Genomic DNA, 27,933 nt, shown 5'->3' with positions numbered 1-27,933 from the left:
TCTTTGAGTAAAATAAAGAGCAATTCTGACTTTCATTGTACAGGGACACTACACATGGCTTAGGTAGGGCTAATGCACAGAGACACTGCAAAAAAAGAGAAAGGGGATACCTTTAAATTGTTAATTAAAATGAATGGTCTTCCTACCCATAAGATGAAGGCATCAAGGCAAAAGAAAGGGAATGTAATCTAAATACCACTAGTTAAGAGATCCCAGAATTTTAGAGAAGCCATTTCAAGTCTTGCTCAGAAACTGAAACCACTTACTTTTTAGTTGCACTTGAATTTAAATTTTAAGCACTGGTGCTGACTGTTCTTGCATGTTGCAGTTCCCATTGCAGATCCAGAAATAGCAGTGATTGTAGGCAGGCCTGTACAAAGACAGCCCAGCATGGCAGAGATTAAATTGAGCAATAATGATGAATAGAAGTTATTTTGTAATAGCTACATTCTCATTTACCTGTCTTTGTAGAGATAGCCTCATGTCACCCCACTGCACAAAACCCCACAGAGAAACAAGAGGTGTAAGAGAGATTAGTTTCCTATGCTGTTAAGGCATCTTTCTGAAAGGTAACTTGTGGGATACTCAGGAGGAGAAACATTTCAGCACCAAATATGCTTTCAGGTTTGGTACTCTGCAGTCAACAAAATGAATTAGATTTTAAACAGGCTGCTTAAGGGTAAAATAAGCTAAACATTTGAAAATTCACCCAGGGGAGCCCATCCTACAAGATGAAGAGCTCATCCAGATTAGAGCAGCTCACAAGTCAGTGCTAGAGAGAAAAACAAAAAAGCAACTTACACATCCACCTGTAGCCTTTCTGGGAAATTCTTGCTGTTCTTTCAGATCTTGAGTTCATCTCAGCGCTTCGAACAGTCCTGTCTCTTGCCCAACAGCAATGCTCTTGTTCTGCTCTCACGCATCACCCTTGATGCAGTGCTGGCTAAGCACTCAAAAAACCAAGTTCCTATGAAGAGTTTCAACCTCTGTAAATGAGCTTGTGCTGCCTGAGCTACCATCCTCCAAGTCCTGCAGCTCCCTCCTGAGCCCATGGTTTGCCATCAAATTCCCATAGCTCTGCTGGGCCTTCACTTTCCCCTTTGGGTCCCCCAGGATCAGCAGGTATATTTCCTTCCACTTCAGCATAATCCAGCACAGGGAGTACTTCCTTCTTGTCTTTGGTTTTAAACAGCTGGGGGCAATGCAGCAGAGGAACTGAAGCAAAGGCACCAGCCACCACTCTCCTGCAGTGCACATTCCTGGTTTCACTATCCAAAGCCTAACACTTCTGTCCAGTGAGAGGCTACCGAACTCTTCTAGCAGCAAGGAAAGAACTTGCTTCAAGACAGCAGTAAGTTGGACCAAACAGAAGTTACTCAACTCACTCTGGGTGGCAATATCCAGCATCTGAAACACAGCCCACTCAGCCCTTCAGGGAGCACCCCATCACTCCCATGCAGGGATGGTTAGTGGCAGAGCAGAAAATGCTCCTGCCGCACAGCAGAGAGGCAAAAGGCTGCCGCCCACAAGCTGCTAAATAACTTGAAGGCTCTTCATTAGCTGCAAACATTCATATGTTACCCCAATGCACAAACACCCAGAGTAAAAAAAGAGATTAAACCCCAGAAGGTTTTTTTTAAGCTGGTATTTTTATTAGAACTCTCTACACAAAGCACCTTTGCCTGCCTTCAACTTACAGTACTTCCATGAACACTGCCGCTCTGGAACCCAGCGTGAGATGCTTCAGGCTACTCCGCGTTTCTTGATTTGGACACTGCCACTTTAACAGCTTGCACAATGGCATCTTTATCAATGCCAAACATCTTCAGGAGCTCAGCTGGCTTCCCACTGCGTGGTACATGAGACACAGCCAAGCGACTGACTGTGACACCAGGCTCACCCACTACTGCAGCGCACACTGCTTCTCCAATGCCCCCTGTGGAAAGAACGTCAAACATGACACACGTGTACGCTTCAACAGGCGACACTGAGGCTGCAGGTGTATCTGATCCAAAGGTCTGGGCAACTTCAGTCCTCCGTTCATGTGGTTACCAGAAACACCAGTCACAACAATGTCTGAGCTGCCCATTTGTGGAATGAAAACATTCCTCATTTCAAAGGCTTTCTGAGGACAACCAGCCTGATATTTCCGAGGTACTTACAAACTGGCAGTAGGAATCATACTCCTCTAAAGGGTACAGAATTGTCAGGAAGCCTCTACCTCTTCACCATCAATCACTGAGTGCCAGGTTAAAAAATGTATTTAGACTGAGGAGTATTTACAAGTGTGATTAATGTGCTGAAAGTCTTAATTCCCACCAGCCTCAGCAGCACTCAGAGCTCCATCTTTTCCCAGTGCCTGCGCTCGCCGCCAGGCACCTCTCTGAGTTATGTAATACAGTCACAACCTTTGCTTGGAGCTCAGCTCAGCCTGAATCACCATCAGGGGGACAGAGGATGCAACTGCGTAGCAGCAGCAGAGACACTGGAAGCAGCAGTACTGGGGAGGAAGAAAGCACAGAGCTACTGTCAAGAGCATGGGCTATGAGACCTGGCAGTAAAGGCACCTTGGGGCTACACTTCAGTTCAGATGTGTCCAGGAATGCTTCAGGCATGGTGTGATTTAATCAAACAGCCTCCAGCCAGGGGTATCTCCACAGATGCAGCTGGTAGGAGTGGGCTCACAATCCATTCAAGGATTGCTGTGTGTACACTTGACCTTCCTTGAGTGCATCATGCAGAGAAAGCTGTGCCAGTGCAAATCACATGCTCATAGAATCATAAAATTGTCAGGGTTGGAAGGGACCTCAAGGATCATCCAGTTCCAACCCCCTGCCATGGGCAGGGACACTTCACACTAGACCAGGTTGCCCAGAGCCACATCCAGCACGGCCTTAAAAAACCTCAAGGGATGGGGCTTCTACCACCTCCCTGGGCAACCTGTTCCAGTGTCTCACCACCCTCATGGTGAAGAACTTCCTCCTGACATCCAATCTGAATCTACCCATTTCTATATTTTTTCTATTCCCCCTAGTCCTATCCCTACTTGACAGCCTAAAAAGTCCTTCCCCAGCTTTCTTGTAGGCCCCCTTCAGATAGTGGAAGGCCACAATTAGGTCTCCTTGGAGCCTCCTCTTCTCTAGACTGAACGGCCCCAAATCCCTCAGTCTGCCCTCATAGGAGAGGTGCTCCAGCCCTCTGCTCATCCTCGTGGCCCTTCTCTGGACACCTTCCAGCACCTCCAGATCCCTCTTGTAACAGGGGCTCCAGAACTGGAGGCAGTACTCCAGGTGGGGTCTCACCAGAGCGGAGTAGAGGGGGAGAATCACCTCCCTCAGCCTGCTGGCTATGCTTCTCTTGATGCAGCCCAGGATGTGATTTGCTTTCTGGGCTGCAAGTGCACACTGGTGGCTCATGTTGAGCTTCTCATCCACTAGCACCCCCAAGTCCTTTTCTGCAGGGCTGCTCTCAAGCCAGTCCCTGCCTAGCCTATATCAGTGCTTGGGATTGCCCCAACCCAGATGCAGGACCTTACATGTGGACTTGTTGAACCTCATGAGGTTGGCTTGTGCCCACCTCTGGCACCCCTTCTCTCCAGCATGTCAGCTGCACTACACTTGCTGATGGTACACTCAATGCCACTGTCCATGTTGCCAACAAAGAGGTGATTTGGTACAGGTCTGGCACAGTGCTGAGCTTTGGATTTAGGATAAGAATAATGCTGATAAAACACTGATGTTTTCAATTATTGCTAGGCAGTGTTTATACTAAGTCAAGAAATTCTCAGTTTCTCATGTCCTGTAAGCAAGAAGGTTAGAGCAGCACAAGCTGAGAGGGGGTACAGCCAAGAGAGCTGACCCTAGCTGGCCAAAGATATATCCCATACTATATAGGGTCGTTGTGCCTAGTATATAAGCTAGGGAAGTTGGCCAGGAGGGACAGACTGGGGGACCCAGCTTGGGGACTGGCTGAGCATTGGTCAGCATGTGATATGCAATTGCATTATGCATCACTTGTCTTTTCTTGGGTTTCATTTCACTCTTTGCTCTCTTCCTTTTCATCAGATTAACTACTATTATATTTGATTTTTATTTCAGTTTTTAAACTGCTCTTAGCTCATGGATTTGACTTGGTTCTGATTCTCCTCCCCATCCCAGCAGGCCACAGGGAGGAGTGGCTGCATGGTGCTTGCTTGCTGGTTGGGGATAAAGCATGACCCTTGCAACTTCCAACAGATGCTCTCTGTTTGCACATGGGCTCATCTTCACAGGACACGTTTGCACAGGTTTTCAGGAGCTTGCCTGTGCAAACAAGACATGTCAGAGAGCAAGCAGCAGCAGGTTATGGAGTTAACTCCAGCTGGCAGCCAGGCACAACTGGTGTTCTCCAGGGCTCAGAATGTGGGCCACTTCTGTTTAATGATCTGGATGAGAGGATTGAGTGCATTCCTAGACAAGAAGCTGGACAGGATATTGATCTGCTTGAGGGTAGGAAGAGACCTGGAGAGGCTGGACTGATGTGCTCAGGCCAGTTCTATGAGGTTCATCAAGGCCAAGTGCCAAGTTCTGCACCTGGGCCACAACAATCTCATGCAGTACTCCAGGCTTGGGGAACAGTAGCTGAAAGGCTACCTAGTAGGGAAAGACCTGTGGGTGTTGACTGATAGGCAGCTGAATATGAGCCAGCATGTGCCCAGGTGGCCCAGAAGACCAACAGCAACCTGGCCTAGATCAGGAATAGTGTGACAAGCAGGACTGGGGAAGTGACTGTGCCCCTGTACTTGGCATTGGTGAGGCCACACCTCAAATACTCCGCTTGGTTTTGGGCCCCTCACTACTAGAAAAACACTGAGGTGTTGGAGTGGGGCCAGAGAAGAGCAATGAACCTGGTGAAGGGTCTGGAGAACAGGCATTGTGAGTGGCAGCTCAGAGAACTAGGGTTTAGGCTGGAGAGAAGAAGGCTGAAAGGAGACCTTTATCACTATCTACAACTACCTGAAAGAAGGTTGTAGTGAGGTGGGAGTCAGTCTCTCCTCCCAAGTAAGATGTGATAGGATGAGAGTAAATGATCTCAAACTGCACCAGGGGAGGTTTAGGTTGGATACTGGGAAAAATTTCTTCACTGAAAGGTTTCTCAAGCATTGGAACAGGCTGCCTGGGGAAGTAGTTGAGTCACCATCCCTGGAGGTGTTCACATAATGTGTAGACAAGGCACTTAGGGACATGGTTTAGTGGAGGATCTGGCAGTGCTGGGTTAATGGTTTGACTAGATGACCTTAAAGGTCATTTCCAACCTAAACAATTCTATGATTCTAAATAAAATTCTAGAACAGAAGATGGAGAAGTCTAATAGCAACTACTCTGCTCCTCTCCAGAAGCATTTGATCTTAAGATTCACTTGGGAATGATCTTAGAAGTTCCTTCTCATACGCATCATGCATTTTATACCCTAGTTCAAGAATACTCAGAATCTGTAAACATGTGAAATGAAGGACAAAAATAAAAAGGATGCAAAGTGCCCTGGCTCCTCACAGGCTCTGCTCTTTATAGTAGTGGAAAAGAGAGAGGACTTTATCTCAGAGTGGCTGTGGACACTGCCCAAACCATCCAATTTCAAGCACCCCGGAATCAAGCTTAAGAAACCTGCAGAGCAATGAGGCCATTGCTCTCACAATTTCACAAGCTGCAGAACAGTTGCTGAAAAGCCATTCTGAGAACATTCTGTGCAAAATCATGGCACCACAGCAGGCATTTACAATTTCACTGGGCACAAGCAAATCAGGACTTCACCTGGACCAAGCATAGAGGGGCACAGAAGAGTTAATTAAAAGGGCAGCCCCAATTAATGCATTATATCTTGCGAGACTTTTAACCCTCAGTGTCACCTTATAGCAGTGCAAAAGGCTAAAACCTCTGTTTTGCTTTCACTGAACACTATCAGCTCCCATATTTCAATCAGGTCGCTAGAAGCTGTGAAATTCCCAGCCCTGGGAAACCACTGCATGGGCTGTGAGCTCCTAGACCCAGCTCACCTTCATGGTAATGATCCTCAACGGTGATGATTCTGCCCTTGGTTGCTCTGGCGCTGTCCAGTATTGTCTTCTTATCCAGGGGCTTTATAGTGAAGGGATCAATCACACGGATGAAGATTTTTTCTGCAGAAGTGGAATGAAATGATTTGCAGCATACAAGGCAGTACAAGTGGTAGAGGCAGCCCCTGCCATCTTTTAGAGCCATTATGAAAACCATCTACCACAGAGCCCAACCAACCCTAATTTTTCCCCCTATTGTTTCTTCATGCACCTTGTGAACGACAACTAGCAATACCCACACATTCCACAGACAAAACTCTTGAGGCAGAATAACTTTGGATAAGGGATTTGAGGTCACCAGGAGCACCTGTCAGCATAACAGCAATCCAACTGGCCTTCCCACAGGTGACAACAAAATGCAGACACCAGGATATTCTTATTCAGACTGTTAATCACAGATTTCTTCCTTATTTATTCTTCTTTGTTTTGCCTTTAACTTTAATGTCAAACCAAACACCATTTGCTCCTGCTTCTTTATCTGTAGGCATTCTGATTTCTTCATTGCAGGATGCCCACCTATCAGTTATGCCTGTTTGAAGTGTTTGCACTGCCCCAGCCCTGATCACGGCACCCTTAAGGCTGGCATCAAAAGCAGAATTTGTCCTGTCATGGTAAGGCAGGAGAGCTCTACACAAATGGTGACTGTTCATAGATAACAGCAAATGACATGAGTTTTGTTTGATCTTGGCTAGCTGAACACAGGCAACTCTTAACAGACTTAAAGAAACCCTATGTTATGTTGAGTGAAGTTATGCTGAGTGACTGAAGGCTTTTTAGTGCCCAATATACTCAGACATTTCCTCTGCCCTAAGGGATTACCTCTCCACAGCTGGGTTTTCACACTTCAAGATTAGCATAGCATTGCCAAGCATGGTAAATGGAGAAAAATAACAAGAGCTCCAAAAAGCCAAAGAAGTCTGCTGGCTCAAGGTCATGACAAAATATCCATTCACCTAGATACAGCATACAAAGCTACCCATAAGCTGCAGGCAGCATTAATTGTATTATCTCTTACTATTTGTAATCTCTTCCTGGGTGTTGGCTACTGACTCACAGATGGATTTTTGATGGCCTCTTTTCTCTTATTGCATTGAAGGAATTTTATCTTTTCAGTGAGATGTCAGTGCCTTGCATTTGAGCACCACCATAGAAGTATTGCTTCCCATGCTAGTTCAAAGCTGATACACTCATTCAAAAGCAGTAAGTTAGCAGTGAACACAGAGGCACTGCCTCTCAACAGCATAGTGTGAGCACACACAGCTGATGCGGCTCTGCTGACAGAGTATGTTTTGTTCACTGGGCCCAGCCCAGCTCTATTGTGCTGGTACCCTGGCCCACCCAGACTCCTTACACACTCCCTCTGTGATTCTGCTGGATGAGCACTTTCAGACAGATTGGCAGTTCTAAGGACACTGATCACTTTGGCAATTTTCATGGCTACTAACATGGCTAAGCTAACTAAAACCTACTCAACTAGGCAAGGTTGGCAGACATGTACTGTGTTGCACTTCATCAGCTTAACAGGTGACTAGCCCTCTGTAACACTTTAATGTTTGCTAGTACAAAAGGTGAAGTAGGCTGGGTGGTACTGATTTCTTTGAAGTGTTAAATGATAAAAAAAGGAAAAGAAAACAACCCTTATACTCTTATTACCTTTTCTCAGCTGCTCTGCTGCAGCCAGAGCCTCATGCAGAGTGACTCCTGCTCCAATCACAGTCACATGGTCATCCTTACTCTTTAGAACCACCTGCAAGAAAATATTTCCATGTCCTGATATTTCTAACACTTCTGGAGATTTCATTGAAAATATCTAATCTCTAGTGTTGGAATGCTTTACAGGGAGAAGAGCTTTAACAGGAGAAACTTTGGGTGTTTTTTCTGATTCTCTTTATCTGGGCAATATTTACCTTTGCCTGTCCCACATGGAAGTCCTCATTGTTGTTGTAGATGACAGGGTTTTCAGGACGACTGGTTCTTATGAAACAAATGCCCTGGGGTTTGAAGCAAACATGTTATAAGTTACAAACCCAGGAATTTTCTAGTTTGTAAACCCTAGGAAAAAAATACAGCAAAGCTTTTTCTATTTGCTTGGTTTTCACTCCTTTCTGTTGTTTCTGGTTCTACTGTGTCAACTTTTCTCTGTTCTCAACCCGCCAATTGTAAGATCCCTGTGTTACATTCCTTTCCTCTCCTGCCCCCACCCCAATCTTTTTTCCACAAATCACTCATGTGTTGCACACCAAATTACTACTTCTGTACCAGAAAGACTGATTTTTTTTCAGATTATTTACTCCTTCCTCAAGGTAAATTCCTATGGCCACCAAAGGAAATAATCCAACCCAACGTTACTAATGATGTTTGACCATAACTGTGTCAAATTAGCTGAAGGTAAGAGATCAGAAACTGTCACAGCCACATGAGAAGTCTTAGCTGTCTTCAGCCACAGTCCAATTTAACTGCACCTACTGGACTCAGCCTCCATGTCCAGGGCAATTCTCAAGATAAATGTATCTTTCCATATCCAGCTACAACAGTGACACCAGAGATCTCATATGAGGAGTGTACTTTCTGTAAGTTTGCTGAAGACCACAATGGTGTTACACTTGTCCTTATTTCTGAGCTAGTTATGACTGCAGTCATTGTGTAACCATTTAGATCTCTGGCTCACAGCATTCCTGACTCTTCATTCAGTACTAGCCAAGACAGAATGTCTGCAACCCTTCCATGCATTCCACTGCCACGCTGGAGCCTTCGACAGAATTTATGTGGGTAGAGAGATGTAAGAAACATGCCAGAAGCAACAAAAGAAGCTAAAAAAAATATATATTCTCAGGTTCAAAAGTAGTGTGATGCAAACCTTGGTGTTGGCAGCTAGTTCCACTGCTTTTTCGGTGGCTACAGCATCGCTAGGGTAAAACACAGTGGCATTGGGAATAGCACGGAACATGCACAGATCCTCCAGTCCCATCTGAGATGGCCCATCCTCACCTAAAAGAATTAAACCAGGGTTACAAAACAGTAAGTGCACATTTATGCCACTCAATAGAGCAGTGAAGTTCAATGTAAACCAGACAAAAAAAAAAAAGAAGGTATAAAATCAGGCACACACAGGACATGCAAGTCTACCTGCTTGAGAAAAGAATCATCTTCTCCTTAAACTCGGAATCATCTAAACAGTAAATAAGGATAGAAAGAGACTAAAAAGAAAGAGAACTAGGGTTACAAAGAAAAAATAGGAAATAAAGTATAACAATAAAACACCACAAAAGGAAGATAACCACAGTAGGAAGGGTACTGCTACTGGATGAGGGTCACAAGACATCTGAGCTGTTTCAGATTTACATGTACTGAGGCTGCACAGGCTACATTTGTACTCATCAACAGTATTCCTACAGATTGAAACTGCTGGGAATGTGAAAGGAGAATTGCATGTGTTCCACTAGAAATGGAGAGTGTGCTTGCTACTACTACTTTCAAATTCTTTGGCTCACTTCAAGATTAAATGAAGGGTATGTCTTTTTCAATAGTATATAAAGGCCTTTCAAGAGCAACACAGTCCCCGTGCTGGTAATTCAAAGCCTCAAGAGCCTTATGGCAGATCTGCGGAAAAGAATTGTTAGCCAGAACACGTGCTGGATGCCATGATTTTCCACAGTCAGAGAAACAATCACCACAACATCCCCCTGCCCCCAGTGCCTTTTATGTAATGGTGCTTTGGGAATGGCACTGTTCCAAACCAACCATGCAAAGAGTTCTGAATCCAGTCATGTCATAGCCTGCAGAGCGGAGCAGGGCAGCAAGCCTTCCCACATGCATCCACTACCTGTTACTCAAGAAGGACGAGCTCACGAGGAAGGAGCAGAGTATTTTCATAAGAGCAGCACAAAACTCTGAAGAACTTTAAACATGTTAAAGAAATCAATCATTGAACTCTGATACTATACATTAGTAATAAAGTAAGCACAAACCAGAGAAAGAGAGCGGCTTGGCTTTCAGTTATGACATGAAAAAAGATCTCAGCATCACAGTTTCTAAATCTGTACACACTCTGACTGGTAAGTGGGATCTCAGTGGGTATTTTCCTTTCCTAAAATGCACCCACACCATGTAGATGTAGAAGAAAGTAAGTGAAATTCTGAAGAGCAAAATTAATGGGTACCTGAATCAGAACCTTACCCAAGATAGAGAGTGCTCAGGTTTGTCCTGCTTCAGCTGGTGCAAATTATGCCAGCATTCACAGGTCACACTAGTACTAGACCAGCACTGAGCTGACAAGTGCACCTGATTTACATGGTTTTAGAGTAATGCAGACCAAAAGAGAATAATTGCCAATAACATCTGCAAAACCTACATCTACAGCTTAAGAAAAACAGAAATGTGAGTGCTTCACATGGAGTATTTAGAACACAAAACTGGCTGTGTAAAGAACAGGTATGTCTGGTTTTGATACGTGTACACTCCCATTTCATTCCCTACACGTTCAGTCTGGAAAATACAGATTTTCCATGATTCTCTTACAACTCTGAAAACATATTTAATGTCTCATTAGAATTTTGGTCCATCAGCAGATATTGCTTTAGGCCTGAACTTCATACAAGTTCAGCAGGTCACCATGATAAGTCATTTGTCATAAATGTAATGGGTCCAAATTTCAATGCAACAGAAGCCCAGGTCTACCTAGAACTGCACACACAGAACCTCAACTTTCACCACAGATCTAGTTAGGATTCTGAATGTCATGCATGCCCAAAGTTCTAATAGCAAGTATACTTGATTCATACCCTTGCATTTAAAATTGAATTTTCTCACTGCTAGAGGATTTCTCTGAATTACTCTCTTTCACAGCTTGGCTGCAAAGCCTTGTGTTCAAATTTGGTTTTGAAAATCAGAGTTGAGGCTTCAACCAGATTTGTAACTCAAATGACTTTATGCATTTCACAATCACAGCTCCCAGCAGAACATTTCAAGTGCTGAAATTTGAAACTTGGAAGTGTAGTTCTAGGAGACAATTCAGGTAACTCAAAGGAGTTTTATCTTGAATGAGCAAAGACTAAAGATAATTGGCTTTTGCACCAACACTCTTTGCTGCTTGCTGAAAGATTTACACTGGATTGAACGAGACTATGATGAGGGGAAGGCCTGATTTTAAAAAGAGGCTTGTAATAGAATCCCTCCCTTAATGACATACACAAGCCATAATCTGATATACTGTACCTACAGTCTGCACTACTAAAGCACACTCTATACTGCTTCAAGTTAATCTCCAGTTTCTGCGTGAGAATACACACATTTATGAAGTATCTTTAAATCTTTACCAGCATTACAGGTCAAACTATTTTGCTTTGAACCCCCCTGCAAGCCACACTGCTAGCCAAAACAATTATATCAGCTGAAAAACATGTATGCTGAGAACCTTAATTTACTGCTCCTGTTAGTTCTCCTTTGCTTTCTTCTCCCCTATAAATACCTAGCAGGTTTTCAAGCATTTTTTTCCCTTGTTCTGCAAGTCTGTTCCTGTTTTCATGGGTGAAGTTCACACATTTCATTAAAAAAAACTAAACTTGCTTCCTCCCTCAAACCAAAATCAATCTGATCTGACACACACCAAACAGTTATGATGGGAAGCAAAGACCAGAAGTCACTGCTAGTGAGTGTACTCAGTCTGCTGCTATGCTGCAGCACACTTGAAATCTTATTGGAGGGAGTAATAGGAGCCAACAGAGAAACATCCATGAACTAGCTCAAAGCAATTAAAGGGTGTTCCTCTAAGAAGGTGACAGCCAGCCTGAAGAGCCTTTACACCACTGCACACAGCATGGCCAACAAACAGGACGAGCCAGAACCCACTGTCCTGCTAGAAAGCTACACCCTGCTAGCCATTACTGAAACTTGGTGGGACAAATCCTGTGACTGGAGTGCAGCTCTCAATGACTACAGACTGTTCAAGAAGGGACAGGTGAGAAAGGAGGGGTAGAGCCATTGCCCTTTACATCATGAAAAAGACAGAGTATGAAGAGCTTTCTCTGAAGCATTGCCACAGGCTTATAAGCAAGAATGAGGCAACAAAAGGACATGTTGGAGCACCTCCAGAAGAGGGCCGCAAAAACAATCAGAGGAGTGAGGTATCCCTCCTATGAGGAACGGCTGAGAGTTGGAGTTGTTCAGACTGAAGAGAAGGCTCTGGAGACACCTTATTGCAGCTCATTGCAGGGGGTTTGGACTAGTGACCTGTAAATGTCCCTTGGAACACAAACTGTTCTGTAACTCAGTATTGAGAATGACAGCTTGATGGATTGTTGCTTCATAAGTACTTTGAGATTTTTTTAATCAACACATTTATCATTCCAGTAGTAAGCAATACTGTGATAAGTTGAAGTGATTATTTCAAATTGTGGTTTTCAAAGGCATAGTGAAATAACCATATTTATCCCTTGTAAAGTGCATTTGAGCCTGGTGGACAAGAGCACCTGTGCAAAAATAAGTATCTTTAGTCTCTCATTTTAGGGGCTGGGAAACAAAGGTACAGTAAGCCTACGGCTATTCACACCACAGAGGACAAACTGTAAAGATAGAAAGGCTCCCTGCTTTCAATCCCATCCCTTTGTATCACTCTATACTTGTAGATTAGAAGAGTTTATCTGGAGAAGTTCTATTTTCATTAGGCAAAGCTGATAAAAAAAAGCAGATGAGCTGATGAAGGCTTGACATCTTTGCATTCTTTCTAAATACATGTCTGCTAAAAGTGAACTGCAAACATGACCTCTTCCTATACAAGGTGGCATGGTTAAACCACCACAGCTCATTGACTCCACAAAGCACCAGGAGTTTGTCTGCTAGACACTTATCACTGAACGGCCGGGAAGTGCTGATAAATAAGCCACGGCTGGCCTCACCAATAGAAACACCGCAGTGTGATCCGCAGAGGTTGATGTTACTCTCGGAGATGGCAGCCATACGGATCTGGTCAAAGGCCCGTGTGAAGAAGGTAGCAAAGGTGCTGGCAAAAGCAACAGTTCGGTCACGAGTGGCACAACCAACTGCAACACTCACCTGAAAAGAGCGAGATTGGAACAAGAACAGTGAGTTCCCCATTTACTGATGCAACACTTCTGCTCCTTGTCTCAACTGCTAGCTGCTGGTTTTGGGCCTTACTGGCACATTCTTTCCTTTAACTGCTCCAAGCACTTATTCACAGAATATTAAGACTTTACTCCTCTGAGTTTTTGTGGATCAAAGGCTTATACTTTCAGTCCAAAGGACATGGCTTTACTACCTCCAGCAGATAAAAATTGTCATTACTAAGTGGGAGGAGATTCACCTGTTATTTGGACTAGTATATACCAGACAAGGCAGAAATTAGAACCAAGTCTTCAGCAAGACAGACATTAGAGCAAATTCTTTCAGTTTGTTTATTGCTATAGTTATGCCATACATCTTTTTTTACAGAGAACCGGTCTGCTCTTTGTGGGAAATTTCTCCTAAGTTGATGCAAATCCAAAATGCCTAAATTAAGCTCATGAACTGACCTAGCATAAAATTTGCAGGAGGCAGCCCATGGGTTCTTTGGTTATAAATCACTAAAGACAACAACAAATTTCTGCCTGAATGTCTTTTATTGATTTGCTTTGGTGAACCCATACATGTGGCAACCAAAGACTCAAACACACGAGCTATCAAATAATTTGAGTCCTTTCCATACAAATGTCATCAAGGTAAATTTATTAACTGTTTCCCTGCCCTTATCTTAATACCCCTGTCTAGTGTTGAACTCGCTGTCACATTGTCACTTTCCCTTTCTTGTGAAGGAAAAAAAAAGCCCTAAAAAGTCTTTTCAGAGTTAAATCACTTCAAATCACACAGTGGAAAGTATTACAGTTGTTTACACGCTGCTGAAATGCAAGCAGTATGACCACAAGGAGGAAAAAAGAGAGGACGAATCAAGAAAGAATGATTAGAGGTACTCCTGTTGTGCTGTATTTGTAAGCTTTTGCCACAGCCTGGTTTTCCCCTAAGTGTGTAAGTTAAATATCCATGAAGACACATATTAAAAGCAACTATTAAACTGCTCTCCCTCTGAAGAGAGACTGAATGCTCTCAGATCCTGCTGTGTAATACCAGTACTTCATAAAGCCAAGAGACCAGTTACCATGTTCTGCTCAGCAATGTAGCACTCAATGTAGCGACTGGGGTGCTCTTTCTTAAATAGCTCCGAGAAGGTCGAGTTCTTTGTGTCTCCATCCAAAGCGATCACTCGGTCGTTAGCATGGCCCAGTTTTGCAAGTGCAACACCATAAGCTTTGCGGGTAGCCCACTAGGAAAAGACAATTATAGTAGCACTGTTAGAACTTGATGTTCTAGAAGGTTCTTTTCCATATTCTGGGAGTGCACGTACAATTGAAAAAGACCAAACCAAACCCAACCCAACCCAAGCTATTTGAAATGTCAGCAATAGCTACAGTCAGTATGAGAATGGTGACACACAGAAGAGTAAACCAAACCCAAAAGTACAGTGAAACATCAGGATACACATCTGAGATGAAATCAGCAACTCCCTATCAATTTAGCTAGGAAATTTTGAAAACCTTGGTTTCCAGTCCTGGAAATTCACTGAACCTCAGGGCATTACTTTAATTTTAAATACACATAAAATAGTTTGCATAATTGACAATGATTACAAAATGTACAAGAGTGATTTCAGTCTTTCCATTTTAGTAGATCCTTTCAATAGCCAGTGAGTTCAGTGTCTATGTATCACACCACAGAGGTAGGTGTTTATCAGGATACTCAAAACAGGAGAGATTTTGGTACTTGAAATTGTTGCAAGTGATAACAAAACCTCATGCTACCCATTAAAGAGCTGCACAATTCAGAGATATGACAAAGAGTGAAAAAGGAAGGGTGTACCTTTTCTCCCACTTTGTAAGTTGGTGGAGACGGCATCTTAATGTTTCTAATATTTACTATGGGTGCATCTTCTTCCGGGAGGGCTGGGGAGAGCTTCTTCTTATTTTGGATTTTGTCATCTATTTCCTGAATGACTTGCTCTGCCATGTTTTTTGGCAGGGGCTTTCCATGCCAGCTTTCCTTATCTTCAACACCTGTGCATTTGAAATGACATTACAAGAAAAATATAAAAACTGTCATTTTTTAGCTGCAGATTTTACCCAGATAAAAGGGCAGTAGAGTATGATAAGTCTAGTGTAGTCTTCCAATGAAGAGCTTCCTTATTATTCCCACTGTAAACAATGACAATATTCACTGGCATTAAGACAGACATATACATGAGAGAAACTCATACTCAAACTCCATATATTCCAAACTAGTGATGAAATTCCAGTGTCTTCCACTGAAATAGTTTTTAAACTGGCACTTAAAAGATCTGGTCTATAAGTGTGGCAAGCAATAAAAAGTAAATCAGTGTGAACAGTTAACATGAAATTTCAGCAGTTAGGTCTAGACAAACAAACTCAGCTAAGGTTTCAAACTGCAGTTACCAAGCTGTCTAGCCCAAACAAGATCTGACATTTTACAGCTTTAATAAGCATTAATAGCTTCTGATGATTTACCTTTGTGCACCTGGCACTAACAGCAAAATTACCTTCTGGCTGATATACTGCTTTTCATTGAGTAAGTCATGAAGAACAATGAATTTTACTTGCTTGCTCAATGAAAAGGAATGAAGATATTCACTGCTATTATTAATATTTATCTGGTCAGAGAGATAAAATTCACTGCTAAAAGCTATAGCTGCTAAAAATACTGCTAAGAAGCTGCTAAAAGATGAAGCTGAACAGAATCATGGCAACCCTGACACAATGAATATGTATTTACCCCATTCTATGGGTGAAATTCCCAGTAGCTAGCACACATCTCACTTGCAAGAATCAAAATGATTTTCTTATCTCTAACATTGTTGAGAAGTATAAGGAGTCTGAAAGACTTTTGTATGCTGTAGCTCAGATGTGTGGATATGTATCTGTCCAACAGACAGTAACACCAAGGCAAATTTCACATCATGTGAAAACTACAAAAGGACCTCAGAGGTACCATGAACTCCAAAATTCAAACAGCTGCTAATCTATGAAATAAATTCTATGGACTACTGTATCTCAACAAATTGCATCAGATGATGTAACACAACCTATAGCATGACCAGATAGTTTATGTACTGCATCTCTCACAGCTTGGTCACAACTGCAAAAGCAGCATCTCTCCTTTTCTACACATTTATACTGCCTGGCTGCTAACAAGTAGACCCAGTTATCTGCAACACAGGGAGCTTCTGTGACGAAGGTACTCCCTTCTCAGAGTAGTTTCTGTGAGCCTAGGGTTCAAGAGCAACCAAAGCATGTCACCCTCTTTTGCTATGGAAATTTTTCGAGACCTAGTCATACAGCCCAATGTTGTTCCCTGCCCCCAGCCATCTTCCAGACCAGAAAGGACTAGAACAACTTAAACACACCTGACAGTAGAGGAAATCCTACTCTGCAAGCAGGGATTGATAAAAGCCCAGTCAACATGGAAGTACATCTGGTTGTAAAAACTGGGTGCCACACATCTTTACCTGCCTCCAATGAAACTTCAATCTAATGTCCTCCATAAGAAAAAGCAACAAAGCAAAACACAAACTGGGTTACATTCTGAGTTTTCAGCTTGTGTGGTAGTCAAAAAGTTGATAGGATCCCAACCTTTTCCTAACGTATGAAACATTAAACTCCTCTTAAGAACTGCACCTTCATTGCAGCACTATGTACATCTGATATACTCAGCTCTATGCAAACCAAGAGCTGTTTTATTACCTGATATGCCTTTGCCCTTAAAAGTCTTTGCAATGATGGCTGTTGGCTGATGTTTGGCCTGGCCAAAGGCTTTGCAAAGTTCCTCCACACTGTGTCCATCAACAATGATAGCATGCCAGCTAGAAACACAAACAGATCAACTGTTCATAAAGGGGTTTAGCACGTCACACTTCGGTAGTTAGCAATAATGATAACAAATACTGACTTCATTCCAATGAATTGTTTTTTAGGAGACACAAAGTATGCCAGAGACATGAACAAGCATTCACCTAATATCACAAAATATCATAGCTCCATTTTTAACTCAAAGTGAGTCACACAACAATTAACAGCTACTAGCAAAATTCACAGCCCACAGATAACTCAGGTATCCTACACGTCTTCATAGGTAATAACCATTTTTCATCAGAAGAGCAAATCAAACACCTAAAAATTAAATGAAAAACTGTCAATGAGAGTTAACAAAAGAAACATGCTCAGTTGTGAGTTACATGGCTGCTACTGGATCTCACAGTGTTTTGCACACAAATAAACATTTCAAAACTACATGAAAGCCAATACACAAAGCATTGTTACCAGTAATGGTTTACATGCTCTTTTTTTCTGATCTACTTGCTCTGACAGTACAAGTGGTCAAACAAAAGCTCTATCTAGCACAATAAGACTGCTTTAAGATCCTGTAGCAAACATATCTGAGTAAGCAGGGCTTTTACTCTGAACAAAAAATCCTGCCACTTCTATTGTTCCTGCTGTGCCCGTATCAGGCATTATGAAAGACCATCTCTTTTGGCAATGGCATCCTTCAGAGCTGAAAGCTCCTTTGAAAAATGCTGAAAAGAAAAGAAATCCTACAGTTTCAAGCAGCAGAGTACACTGAACTTTTCCCAATCACATACCCGAAGGCTTCACAGCGTCTCTGGTAAATTTCAACGTGATGCTGCAGAGGAGCAGGGTCACTTTGTCCAAGACGGTTAACATCAAATATAACAACGAGATTATCAAGCTTGTAAAACCCTGCAAAGGCCATTGCCTCCCAAACAGAGCCTTCAGACAACTCTCCATCTCCAAGCAGACAATACACTCGATAGCTAGAAGAAGCAAATTTGTAAAACAATCAAGTTTGATGTGTAAACACAATTAAATCAAAAGCAAAACCCTTCCAAGAATTCATAGTGAGTACTCCATGCTTTTTCTAGGCCAAACTCACATTGCTCAATGTGTTTACCTCACATAAACTTATGTGACCTTAGACAAATTAAATTAGAGATACTTCTGAGCTGTTAGATATGAAAAAAATCAGGTAAGAAATACTGTGCTCCTTTCCAGACCTTAGTCTCAGAACAAAAAAAATCAGGTCTTAAGCCTCCTATGGCAAAGGCTTGAATGAACAGGCCCATTAGACACTGTCACTGTGACTCAGCAAGATCACTAACAATGGATGAATGGACACTGCCTGCTTCCTCATTCCTGCCATATACTGTCTGGAAGGACAACCACTAATTTAATTTCAGGAAGCTACAAATTGGGGATGAACTCAGCTACAGATTAAATCATGTTGCATAACCAAATTTGGACTCTGGGAAAAAGATAAGCAGCGTGACCTGACTTTTTAGGCTATTTCTATAAACACTGCAACTGCAGCTTTTTATTCAGGTAAAACTCATTTAGCAGAGTACTGCCTCATCTCTACAGAATTCAGCTGTTGTATTTTTCTTTTCTTATCACACTCTTTTTTGGGGATGACAAAACTTTGTCAGCTTTCAGTACCTAAAAAGATTAAAAAATAATAGTAAATTAGCTTTCAAACATGTAATTTAAACATAAAATAATCAAGGTGGCTGTTAGTGATTTGTTTTTGCTAGACATTAAGCTGTAATATAAGCTGCTCCCATACTGCATGCAGGACCACCTTTTTCTTCTGTCATGTAAGCACTGGTTAGATTTTTTCCACACGTAGCATCTGTTAAACTCAATTAAAATCAGCAAGTCATCTTTCACAGAAATGATTTCAAGCTAGTGAAGTGTAGGACACACTAACTGGGCAGCCTCTGCTTGAATGTACTAGAACTGTCACAAAAAATACATCAACCACATCAGGCTATTTTCCTTCTCATACAGATTTGCCTTTAGATATCTACTTTTCTGATGCACAAAACAAATGGCAGAAGCAGTCATTTTTGTCTCTATGGAGTCGAGTGCCTTTCTGATAACATTTTGAAGACCTACTTTATGATTCAATAGTGCTATTTTCAACCATAATAATTTCTTATCTAAATATATGTTCTCCTTTACTTGTCACGTGACTACGAACAGAGGGTCTCTCTACTTTGGATCTTCCTTCAAAAGAGACACAATGCTGATCTCAAAATGGCTGGCAATTACTCTCTCTGGAAGTTAGAGGCTGCTCCAACAATTTACTACCATCTCTGTGCAGGGACATCCCCTTGCTGTGCTGTCAGGTTACAAAAGGAACACACAAGGGCACTAATTCTTGCTAATCTGTAAATCCTTGGTAGTTTCATTGGCAAAGGCTTTGTAATTATCAGGCTATACTACTCTATCATTTAAAACCTGAATTTGAAATAAGATTTGAGAATGAAGGATAAAATAAAGGAGGGTTTGTTTGCTTTTAATTGATTGAGGTAAGAATAGCATTTCACAAAATATTTCTATTGAATGCCTACAATTATGAAATACGAAGATGGAATTACCTGGCTCTGTCAAAGAATTTGCCAGTGTATGCCATGCCACAGGCAGCACCAAGACCCTGACCAAGGGATCCAGTGGCCACATCAGTGAATGCTTGTCTCTGAAAATAAAAAGACAAAAATTATTTTGCAGTTAAGAAACAGAGGAACTAAATTCCAGTGCTGGAAGATGATGCAAGAGACATCAAAATTCAGCTTCTCAGGCATAACAATATAGTGCAAGTCTCTCCAAATCTCACCCTGTTCCCTTTCTTTCCCTACAGTGCATATACCTTGAATACCAGTACTGCAAGCCAAATAGGCTCTCCAAGAGGTAATATTACCCTGTGGCCCAAGAATTTCTCAGCTATCCCTTAAATGGCAACAGCTAAGAACTGGTGATTTTCTGTAAAAATGCTAATCAACTGAAACAACTGATTGAGAATGGAAAGACCAACGAGGTGACCAAATTGGATATAAACTCCTGAAATACCTCAAAGCTTCCTAACAGATGAGAAAAGCTATGCTGGAACTTTATATAAACCTTTTATAAATGGAAAATATTGGCACAGAGGAGTGTAAGGGAACTTTAATACAACAATAAAGGTAATTTTTATATGCTCATATACAGACACTGATTCAGTTGTGAAGCTGTAAATGTCATCGTCCTTCTTATAAGTCTGTATCCTTCCTACCCTGGATCTGGCAACCAAGAACTGCTGCAAAATACATGTACTCCTTTTTACACAGAAAACACCATCTTATATCAAAGATCATAAGCACTCACTGGTACTGGGTGTCCTTCTAAGACAGAATCAATTTTCCTCAAGTTCAGTAACTCTGCTTCTTGTAGAAAGCCAGCCTCTGCCCAAACAGAATATAAAATCGGTGCTGCATGACCCTAGAGAGGAAGGCAAATTTTAAGTGAAGTACAAGTTTCACAGTGTCCTAGGATGAAGGCAAAATTCTACAAAGCTGACAAACTCTGGAATCAGGTTCTTATGTCTACTAAGAAAACACCAAATTCACTTTTACATTGCAACATTCACATTGATGTGTGTTTCCAAGTCCCCCATGCCCCTGCATGGAGCACCCCAGCTAGCTGACTACAATTAAGGAAGAAAGAATGAAGTACTCTGTACTCTCAAGGGCTATTTAGGATGACCTTGAGAAACTCAACTTGGAAGAGTAAGATGATCTCTCTCTCCATTATGCAGGTTTAATTCCCAAAAGTAGTTTTGGTATCCAAATGAAAATCTTGGATTCAGTTTGCTTAGGTCTGTTTCAAGAACTGACCATTGTTCACTAAACCAGTAAGCAGATGGATGAGCACCTATGTTATCCCATTAGGACTTCTTGAAAACATTTGTATTCAAGGCAAGATGCAGTGGCAACAGGCAAAATTTTAAGCTTTATACTCTTAGATTCTTGCAGCCAGATCCAACTGGGCAACGACAAAGTAGCAAGCATCTTCCACCCATGGAGTAATTAGGAGTCAAAATGCATGCAGGGGTTTGAAGCCATTTAGCAGCTTTAGGCAGAAACCCTTATTAATTAGAGAGAGGTAAAGCAAACATGAAGAAGCAGCTCTTCTTGCTTTACTACCCCAGCATTAGCTACTTGCTTTTCATCCTGTTACTTATTTCCGAATTGCAACCAGAAGTGACAACAGCGATTGTATCCAATGCAAGGGTGTAGACCATCAGCTAAGCAGCACTGTTGTAAGCTACCATGTGAAGAACTCTTACTCAAACATGGAACCTCTCTCACTGAAACACTTAATCTGCTATTTTTTACATTGTTATGCTTTCTGAAGGCCTCTCAATAGCCTTTATGTGACATAATCAAAATGTCCCTGTGATTTGCAAGGACACAATGCGAGAGGGGGTGGAAAAACTAATGGCCAGTCCAGACTGTAGTTTTACATGGCTCTTGAACCATTGTGGATTCAGAAGTAGCACTGACTTTAATAATACCGCTGGCACAGTAGGAAGGCAAACTACTCACTAACCTCCCATAACTATTTCATATAATGCTCCCTGAAAAGCTGGCAGTAATTGGTGCACATTGTGACGTGACCGCAGGCATAGCAGCATGGCTGCATTTAACAAGTAGAGCACAAAAGCCAACTGTGACTGACTTGTGAAAAAAATGGTTATGCCAAAATAAACCAGATGTTAATATTTCTCAGATCTATAGGCAATGTAACATTTCATTATTTAACATTAGAATGACTTAACACAGTGAAGATTTATCAAGTTTTCATTTGTCTCTATAAAATAGACTAAGTCCAAGCTCTCCAATACATCCAACACAGTTCTATGTAGATGCAAGCATAAGTAAGCATAAGTTAAGAAATGAAAGAATCACAGAAGACAAGTTAATTTAATATACAGACAGTTCTTTACTAGCAGACTGCAACAGGATAGTGTAATAGCTATTATTTTACCTTTGAAAGAACGAACCGGTCGTTGCTGGCGTTTCTGGGATCTTGCACTTTGTACCTCATGGTATGGAAAAACAGCACAGACATAATCTCTGCTGCACTGCAACATGATGTAGGGTGGCTACAAGTCAAGACAGACCCAAGATTACCACTTCTCATTATTGTTTGCTCAGGACCACATCTTTAAAACATCACCTTACCAGTGTCCTACTCCTCAGCTTTAAAATACAGTCTTAAGTGATTTTGATAACCCATCCCATTTTATCACTAGCCCAATTCCAATTAGTTGTACTTTGAGACAATGGGAGCCTTCTTATCTAGTTGAAGCACATGTTAAAAAATAGACCCTGGTGACACTTCAAGGATCTTTCAGACCTCTCTGTTCTTCTTCATGCCAAGGAACACCACTCTAATCAGTGACTGTGAAGCACAGGAAGTAGTTTGACCCTGTGCCTGAAATCATACCCTACTGATTTATCTGACACTGATGCAGAGGAAACAAAGACAGGTTTCCACAGTACTTTAGCCATTCACTGAGTGAAGGAATTAAAAAGTGTGGCATTATAACTTGTTCAAGTTCTGTTGCACAGGCAGGGACTAGTGATGAGCAATTAGCTTTTGCAGAATGTTCTAGAAGATCTAGACCTGTGTAACACAGGTATTATTTTACTTTACCACATATGAGCTGACAGAACTAGGCCTCAGATTTCTAAAGAGGGCATTAAGAAATACAGTTCCATTTCAGGAGGAACTATGTCACACTGTATCAAGAAGTGCCTAGAAAAGTGTTATTTCCTAGTGGCAAATACTGAGTTATTCCAAGACAAAGTCTATTGCATTTGAAGTGTAATAGAAGGCCACACAACTACTTTTATTAATAAATCTACATTACTGTAATTTAAATAATGATCACTGTAGGCACTTTGAAGGGATGGCATTACTTGACCACTTGAGTGTATCAACACTGGCTTTGCCCTTGTGATAAAGCATGAAAGGGGTAAGGAGGCTCTTTAAAAACCTCTGTGGAGTGTGGAAAATAGCATTTTTCATATTTCACTTGCATAAACAGTCATTCTTGACGCCAGGTTGCCACTGAAGTACAGGAAAGTGAATGATGAATAGTAAGGAGGGTATGGCTGCAGCATTCTGCATCAGCTTTGAAAAGAACTTGCAGTCCCATTTCATGTTCTCTTCATCTTTTAACATCTTACTCTTAAAATACTTGACCTTACTTATAAAACTGGATAAGCTTACTATGAAAGTGTCACATTTTGTTTCCCACATGTACATTTACCATGCATGTTAGGATTAGACAACACTTTCACTAGAACTTTAATCAGAATTGTTTCTTCCTGTAGTAACAAACTTTCCCTCCCAACATCCCCAACAATGCTGTAATAAGAGAACAAACACATGCAAAACACTAGCAAAATAGAAATTCTGGTTAGTGCCCATCCCTTAGTACTCACACACAGGGAACCAAAAGAATTAGCTTTAAACCATAGTTCAAATATATTAGTAAATATTTATGTATTGGAGTTAATCAATAAGCCTTACATGCTTGTTTAAAGCTTTCATTCCTTTAATTTTATTGACTTTATACTTAACCATACTTCTATGAACTCCTGGTCTTGGTAAAAAAAGTTTTAAACAACCTAAAATGGCAATGTGTGGAAATAAAAAGAAGTAGAAAAAAATTATAAATTACTTGAAAATGGGTGAAAATAAAATCTCATTAGAACTACAGGTTAATCAAATTGCTTCCTATTAACAGAAATGACCACAAATTTCACTACATATTGCATACCATAAAATCTAAACCCGACTACACAGCTTTCTTCAAATGCAGCCCTCTTAACCACATCTGCTGCTCTTCTCTCAGGTCACACTTTCCTACTAAGTTCCATTAGAAGAATCTCTTGCTAAGCCTAGCAATGTGGCCTTCCAGTATCTGAAGGGGGCCTACAGGAAGGCTGGGGAAGGACTTCTCAGGATCTCAGGTAGTGATAGGACTAGGGGGAATGGAATGAAGCTGGAGGTGGGGAGATTCAGGCTGGAGGTGAGGAGGAGGTTCTTCACCATGAGAGTGGTGAAGCCCTGGAATGGGTTGTCCAGGGAGGTGGTCGAGTCCCCGTCCCTGGAGGTGTTTAAGCCCAGGCTGGACGAGGCTCTCTCTGGCCAGGCTGATCTAGTGTGGGGTGTCCCTGCCCATGGGAGGGGGGTTGGAACTAGAGGATCCTTGTGGTCCCTGCCAACCCTGAATGATACTATGATACTATGAATGTGTATTTGGGCTACTTGTACAAGAGGAGAAAAAAAATCACAGCAAACCATCTGCACTACTCTCATGCAAACCCTCCCATCTATTCCTGATAATCAGATGAACAACCAAGAACTTTGCGGTGGTGACCTGATGAACATGCTTCTCTGCCAGATAACTTCTTCTGAACTGCCTTAGCTTTGAAATACAGCCTTTTAGGAGGAAACCAAACCAAAGTACATCAGAACACTGCAATCCTGGATCCAGACACACAAAAAGTAAAATAAAGTACTCCAATTATTCCCCTGTAGCTTTGTAGAGGTTTTTTTAATACTCTGCATCAATTTGTATTAGTTCTTCCTACACATTTCAACTGAAAATGAATGGTGGTGGAATGTCAAAATGGAACAGAGTGAAAGACAAAAGCCAAAAAAAGGAGAAGATATTCTGCAACAAGTGATTACACCCCATTATGAAACTTATCTGCCTCTTAAGAAACTATTGCAACTTCCACTTTTAAGAATTTAAGCATCTAATTCTAGGAAGCTAGACAGTGTTTCAAAACTGCAGAAAATTATCATTAGCTATGGGAGACTACCGTTTCTGATTAAAATGTCTGCACTACTTATCTAAAAGGAAAACCTGTCCCACGCCCAAAAGCAAGCATGTTCAATCTTTGCAGCTAACTCAATCAAAAATCTTTCCCCATATTTTAAGCACAACACTTTTTTTCTAGTTCACTGAATTTTTACAATACACCTGGCAAAGCACTCAAAGTGACATGTTTGAGCATCACCATCATACTACCTGATCTTTTAGCTCTTGTCCAGACAAGGGCTGTTACTTTCTCTAACAAAAGTTAGACAAGTAAAGACTGCAAGAACTGCTGTGTTAGATCCACCCTGCAAGCACTTTTGTTGCAACATATGCCACAATCTACAGAAGTTACTTCCTTGAAAGAAGTAGGCAGGTCCTGTTTTGTTTGAAGTGCTTTTACTGCAAGTATTTCCTTCAGTTTTACACACTACACCTTTAACAAATGCAATTTTCCTTAACGTCAATGCAAGCCCAATAATTTCTTTATTAACTCTAAACTTCTATTTAACTTGCACTCCAACCCCTTCCTCCATTTTTTGTGTACGCCAGCAACATAAGCAAAATTCACTGCCCCCCTGAGATTCTGGAAAGAACATGCATGATGTATAGCTGGTTTAAAAATGCACATGATTTGCCCAGTATCTCAACAGTCTTTGAATGTCTTTTTCATTTAGGCACATAGCTATACCATCATGTTGGCAACCAAATCTTATCAATCCAGAAAATACATCGCTCGTCAACAGAATCTTCCCCTCCAGAGCTAATCTTTCATAATCTGCTCATTACCTGCTTGTGTAATAATTCCAGACTCCACACAGCTCTAGTGCTAGAATGAGCTAGAGTGGTTAATAAAATACCTTTGTGTAAGATGTACTCAGTATTGTAGCATAAAATGTTTCAATAAAACTGCGTTTACTGGCTTTTTATCAGTATGGGGAAAACAGTTTTACCACTGAACTTCATAGACCGTAGAAGTGAAGCAAAGGTTGTAGCAAGATTCTTATTCTTTAAAAACACATCAGATACAACAGGAAAATAATTTTAACTGCAGGTAAAAGACAACTGATATACATCTCTATGGCATGCTTAAAATACACACTGGAAGCTCAAGACTGTAGCCCAAGGGCAACTGAGTAGATTTGTAACAATATTTCTTGCCTACAGTTTTCACACAGGCTTGTGTAACACTGCCTGTACGTTGTAGCTTTCGAATAAACTAAGAATTAAAAGAGCAGTTTTTGAGTATCCTGTACTTTTCACTCCAGGCTGGACCAAAAAAGCTTCAGTGTTGTGAAAACCCACACCTTTGACAAGCCTAGAGGCTCCCCGTGTCCCCATACTCCATTTTACAGCAAGAATCAAAGCAGCATTTCCCCTTGCTGCATGCAAAATGAATGAGTAAAGTTCAGTTTCTGTATGCTTTGAGAAAGAGTCACATGAGGCAGCCCATGCCAGACACAGGGTGGACAGTGTAAGGCAATTCAAAGCAGTTTTAAAGTATTTTAGACAGCACCTTTCTCCAGACAAACCTCAGCATTCAAAGAACTCCTTCATGGTTTTTTGGGTTGGTTTTTCTGCTTCTTGTTGTTTGTTTTAAGCACACACACACTGTGCCTCAAAGCCATCCAAAGGAGGAAATTGCAACAAAATGGGATACATGGAGAAAAAAATAAAAAAAAAGAAGAAAAAAGACCAGCACTCTATATGGAAACACTCAACTGTGTTGTTCAGGCAGAAGAAAATGGCTTTAATTTTACATGAGTAAAAGAGAATTGTTTGTAGACATTTTTATTTTTTTTTCCATAGGTAAGGCACGATCAAAGGAAGGATAACGCTGGAATCTGCACACATCAGAGCCTACACTAAATCCTGTCCAGAGGCCTGAATAAACTGCCCATTTGAGACCGCGGGCATTTCACAGATAATCCCACTTGGGCTCACTTGAAATTCTGTGCAGAATTAGTTCCAACTGACGGGCACGAAATGAAAAAGAAACCGCTTGTGCCTCAGGCACAAATTCTTTGGTTTTCAGTCCTGCATCAACTTAGCATTCCCAGCCTCTCTCGACTGTCGCAACAGCCGCCGGCTCTGGCGACCGACGCGGCCCCGCGGCAGGGCAGCTGCTGCCCCGCGGCTGGGCCGGGCCGGGCGGCCTTTGCCCGAGGCAGCCTCACACCTCGCCCGCGGCCGCCATTTCTAGATGCGGTACCTCCATACCGAGCCGATCCCCGCAAAGCCCCTGACATACCGGCGAGTGTCGGAACGTGAGAGCTCTAGGGACACGGCTGCGACCCTCGCGGTACCACCCAACTCCCCCACCCCAGCCCGCGCTTGGGCACGTCCTGCACATCCCATCCCAATTCCCGCGCATCTCCCGTCCCGCCCCGGGGCCGCCTCAGCGCTCTCGCGGGAGTAACGAACGGGCCGCCAGCATCCCCGCGCAGGCGGCGTTCTGCCCAGCGGGGAGAAATACTAACGAGGGAGCAGCTCTGCCCTCAGAAGACACCGGCGTGCCCCCAGGCAGCTGGTAACGGGCAGACCGAGTCCAGTGCAGCCGCTCCCAGCGCCACCCTGCCCTGGCCTCGCCGCTGGTCGGAGGCACGCCCCGGGATGCGGGAGCGCATCTTGCAGGAGCGGTGGGCGCCTCCTAACCGCGGGCGCACGGCCGGACTGGCATGAGGCCGCAGCACACCTCGCCTGCCTCACTCACCCGGAGCCGGCTGCGGTCGTGGCCTTGATGGAGCTGATACGGAGCCGGTTGGCCGTGTCCTTCAGAGCCTGCAGGGTCTGCTGGTCGGGCTTGTGATAATCCTCCATGTGGGCGAAGCAGCAGGGCCGCGGCGGCAGAGGGGCTCGGGCAGCGGTGGCAGCTGGGGCTGGGCAGGGACGGTGGCACTCCGCGAGGGCTGTGGGCAGCGCACCTCAGCAGGGCCGTGCGGTGCCGCGGGGGCGGAGAGAGAGGAGCCAGCAGGCGGGCAGGCAGCCGCCCCGCCTCCCGCCGCGCGGGGCCAGCCGTGCGCACGCCGCCCGCAGGAGCGGCGGGGCGGAGCCGC

At 42.6% G+C, this 27,933-nt stretch overlaps 1 protein-coding gene across 1 annotated transcript; it reads right to left on the bottom strand.

Moving 5' to 3' along the window:
• Nucleotides 1-1,630: 1,630 nt before the first annotated feature.
• On the bottom strand, nucleotides 1,631-27,807 carry TKT (transketolase). Its single transcript, XM_068157799.1, has 14 exons — nucleotides 27,591-27,807; nucleotides 22,027-22,144; nucleotides 20,365-20,478; nucleotides 19,602-19,699; nucleotides 17,787-17,978; nucleotides 16,891-17,009; nucleotides 14,996-15,189; nucleotides 14,238-14,402; nucleotides 12,985-13,141; nucleotides 8,949-9,079; nucleotides 7,999-8,082; nucleotides 7,745-7,838; nucleotides 6,032-6,154; nucleotides 1,631-1,936 (listed from the first exon to the last, which is right to left on the bottom strand). Exons 1-14 carry the CDS (start codon nucleotides 27,695-27,697, stop codon nucleotides 1,749-1,751), a joined length of 1,884 nt encoding a protein of 627 aa, XP_068013900.1. The 5' UTR covers nucleotides 27,698-27,807; the 3' UTR covers nucleotides 1,631-1,748.
• Nucleotides 27,808-27,933: the final 126 nt, after the last annotated feature.

Source organism: Melanerpes formicivorus, unplaced genomic scaffold, assembly GCF_026170545.1.
Source record: "Melanerpes formicivorus ecotype bairdi unplaced genomic scaffold, bMelFor1.0.p_v2 SCAF_38, whole genome shotgun sequence".
NCBI lineage: Eukaryota > Metazoa > Chordata > Aves > Piciformes > Picidae > Melanerpes > Melanerpes formicivorus.
Note: the sequence above shows the minus strand (reverse complement) of the source record. Positions and strands in the feature narration are given on the sequence as shown.

Excerpts from the sequence above, each read along its gene's own strand:
- TKT (XM_068157799.1), bottom strand. The coding sequence starts at position 27,697 with ATGGAGGATTATCACAAGCCCGACCAGCAGACCCTGCAGGCTCTGAAG. Across the intron at positions 20,479-22,026 it reads ACCGGTTCGTTCTTTCAAAG|GGTCATGCAGCACCGATTTT; the intron begins GTAAAATAATAG and ends CTTCCTCTCTAG. Across the intron at positions 14,403-14,995 it reads CTTACAAAGTGGGAGAAAAG|TGGGCTACCCGCAAAGCTTA; the intron begins GTACACCCTTCC and ends GTCTTTTCCTAG.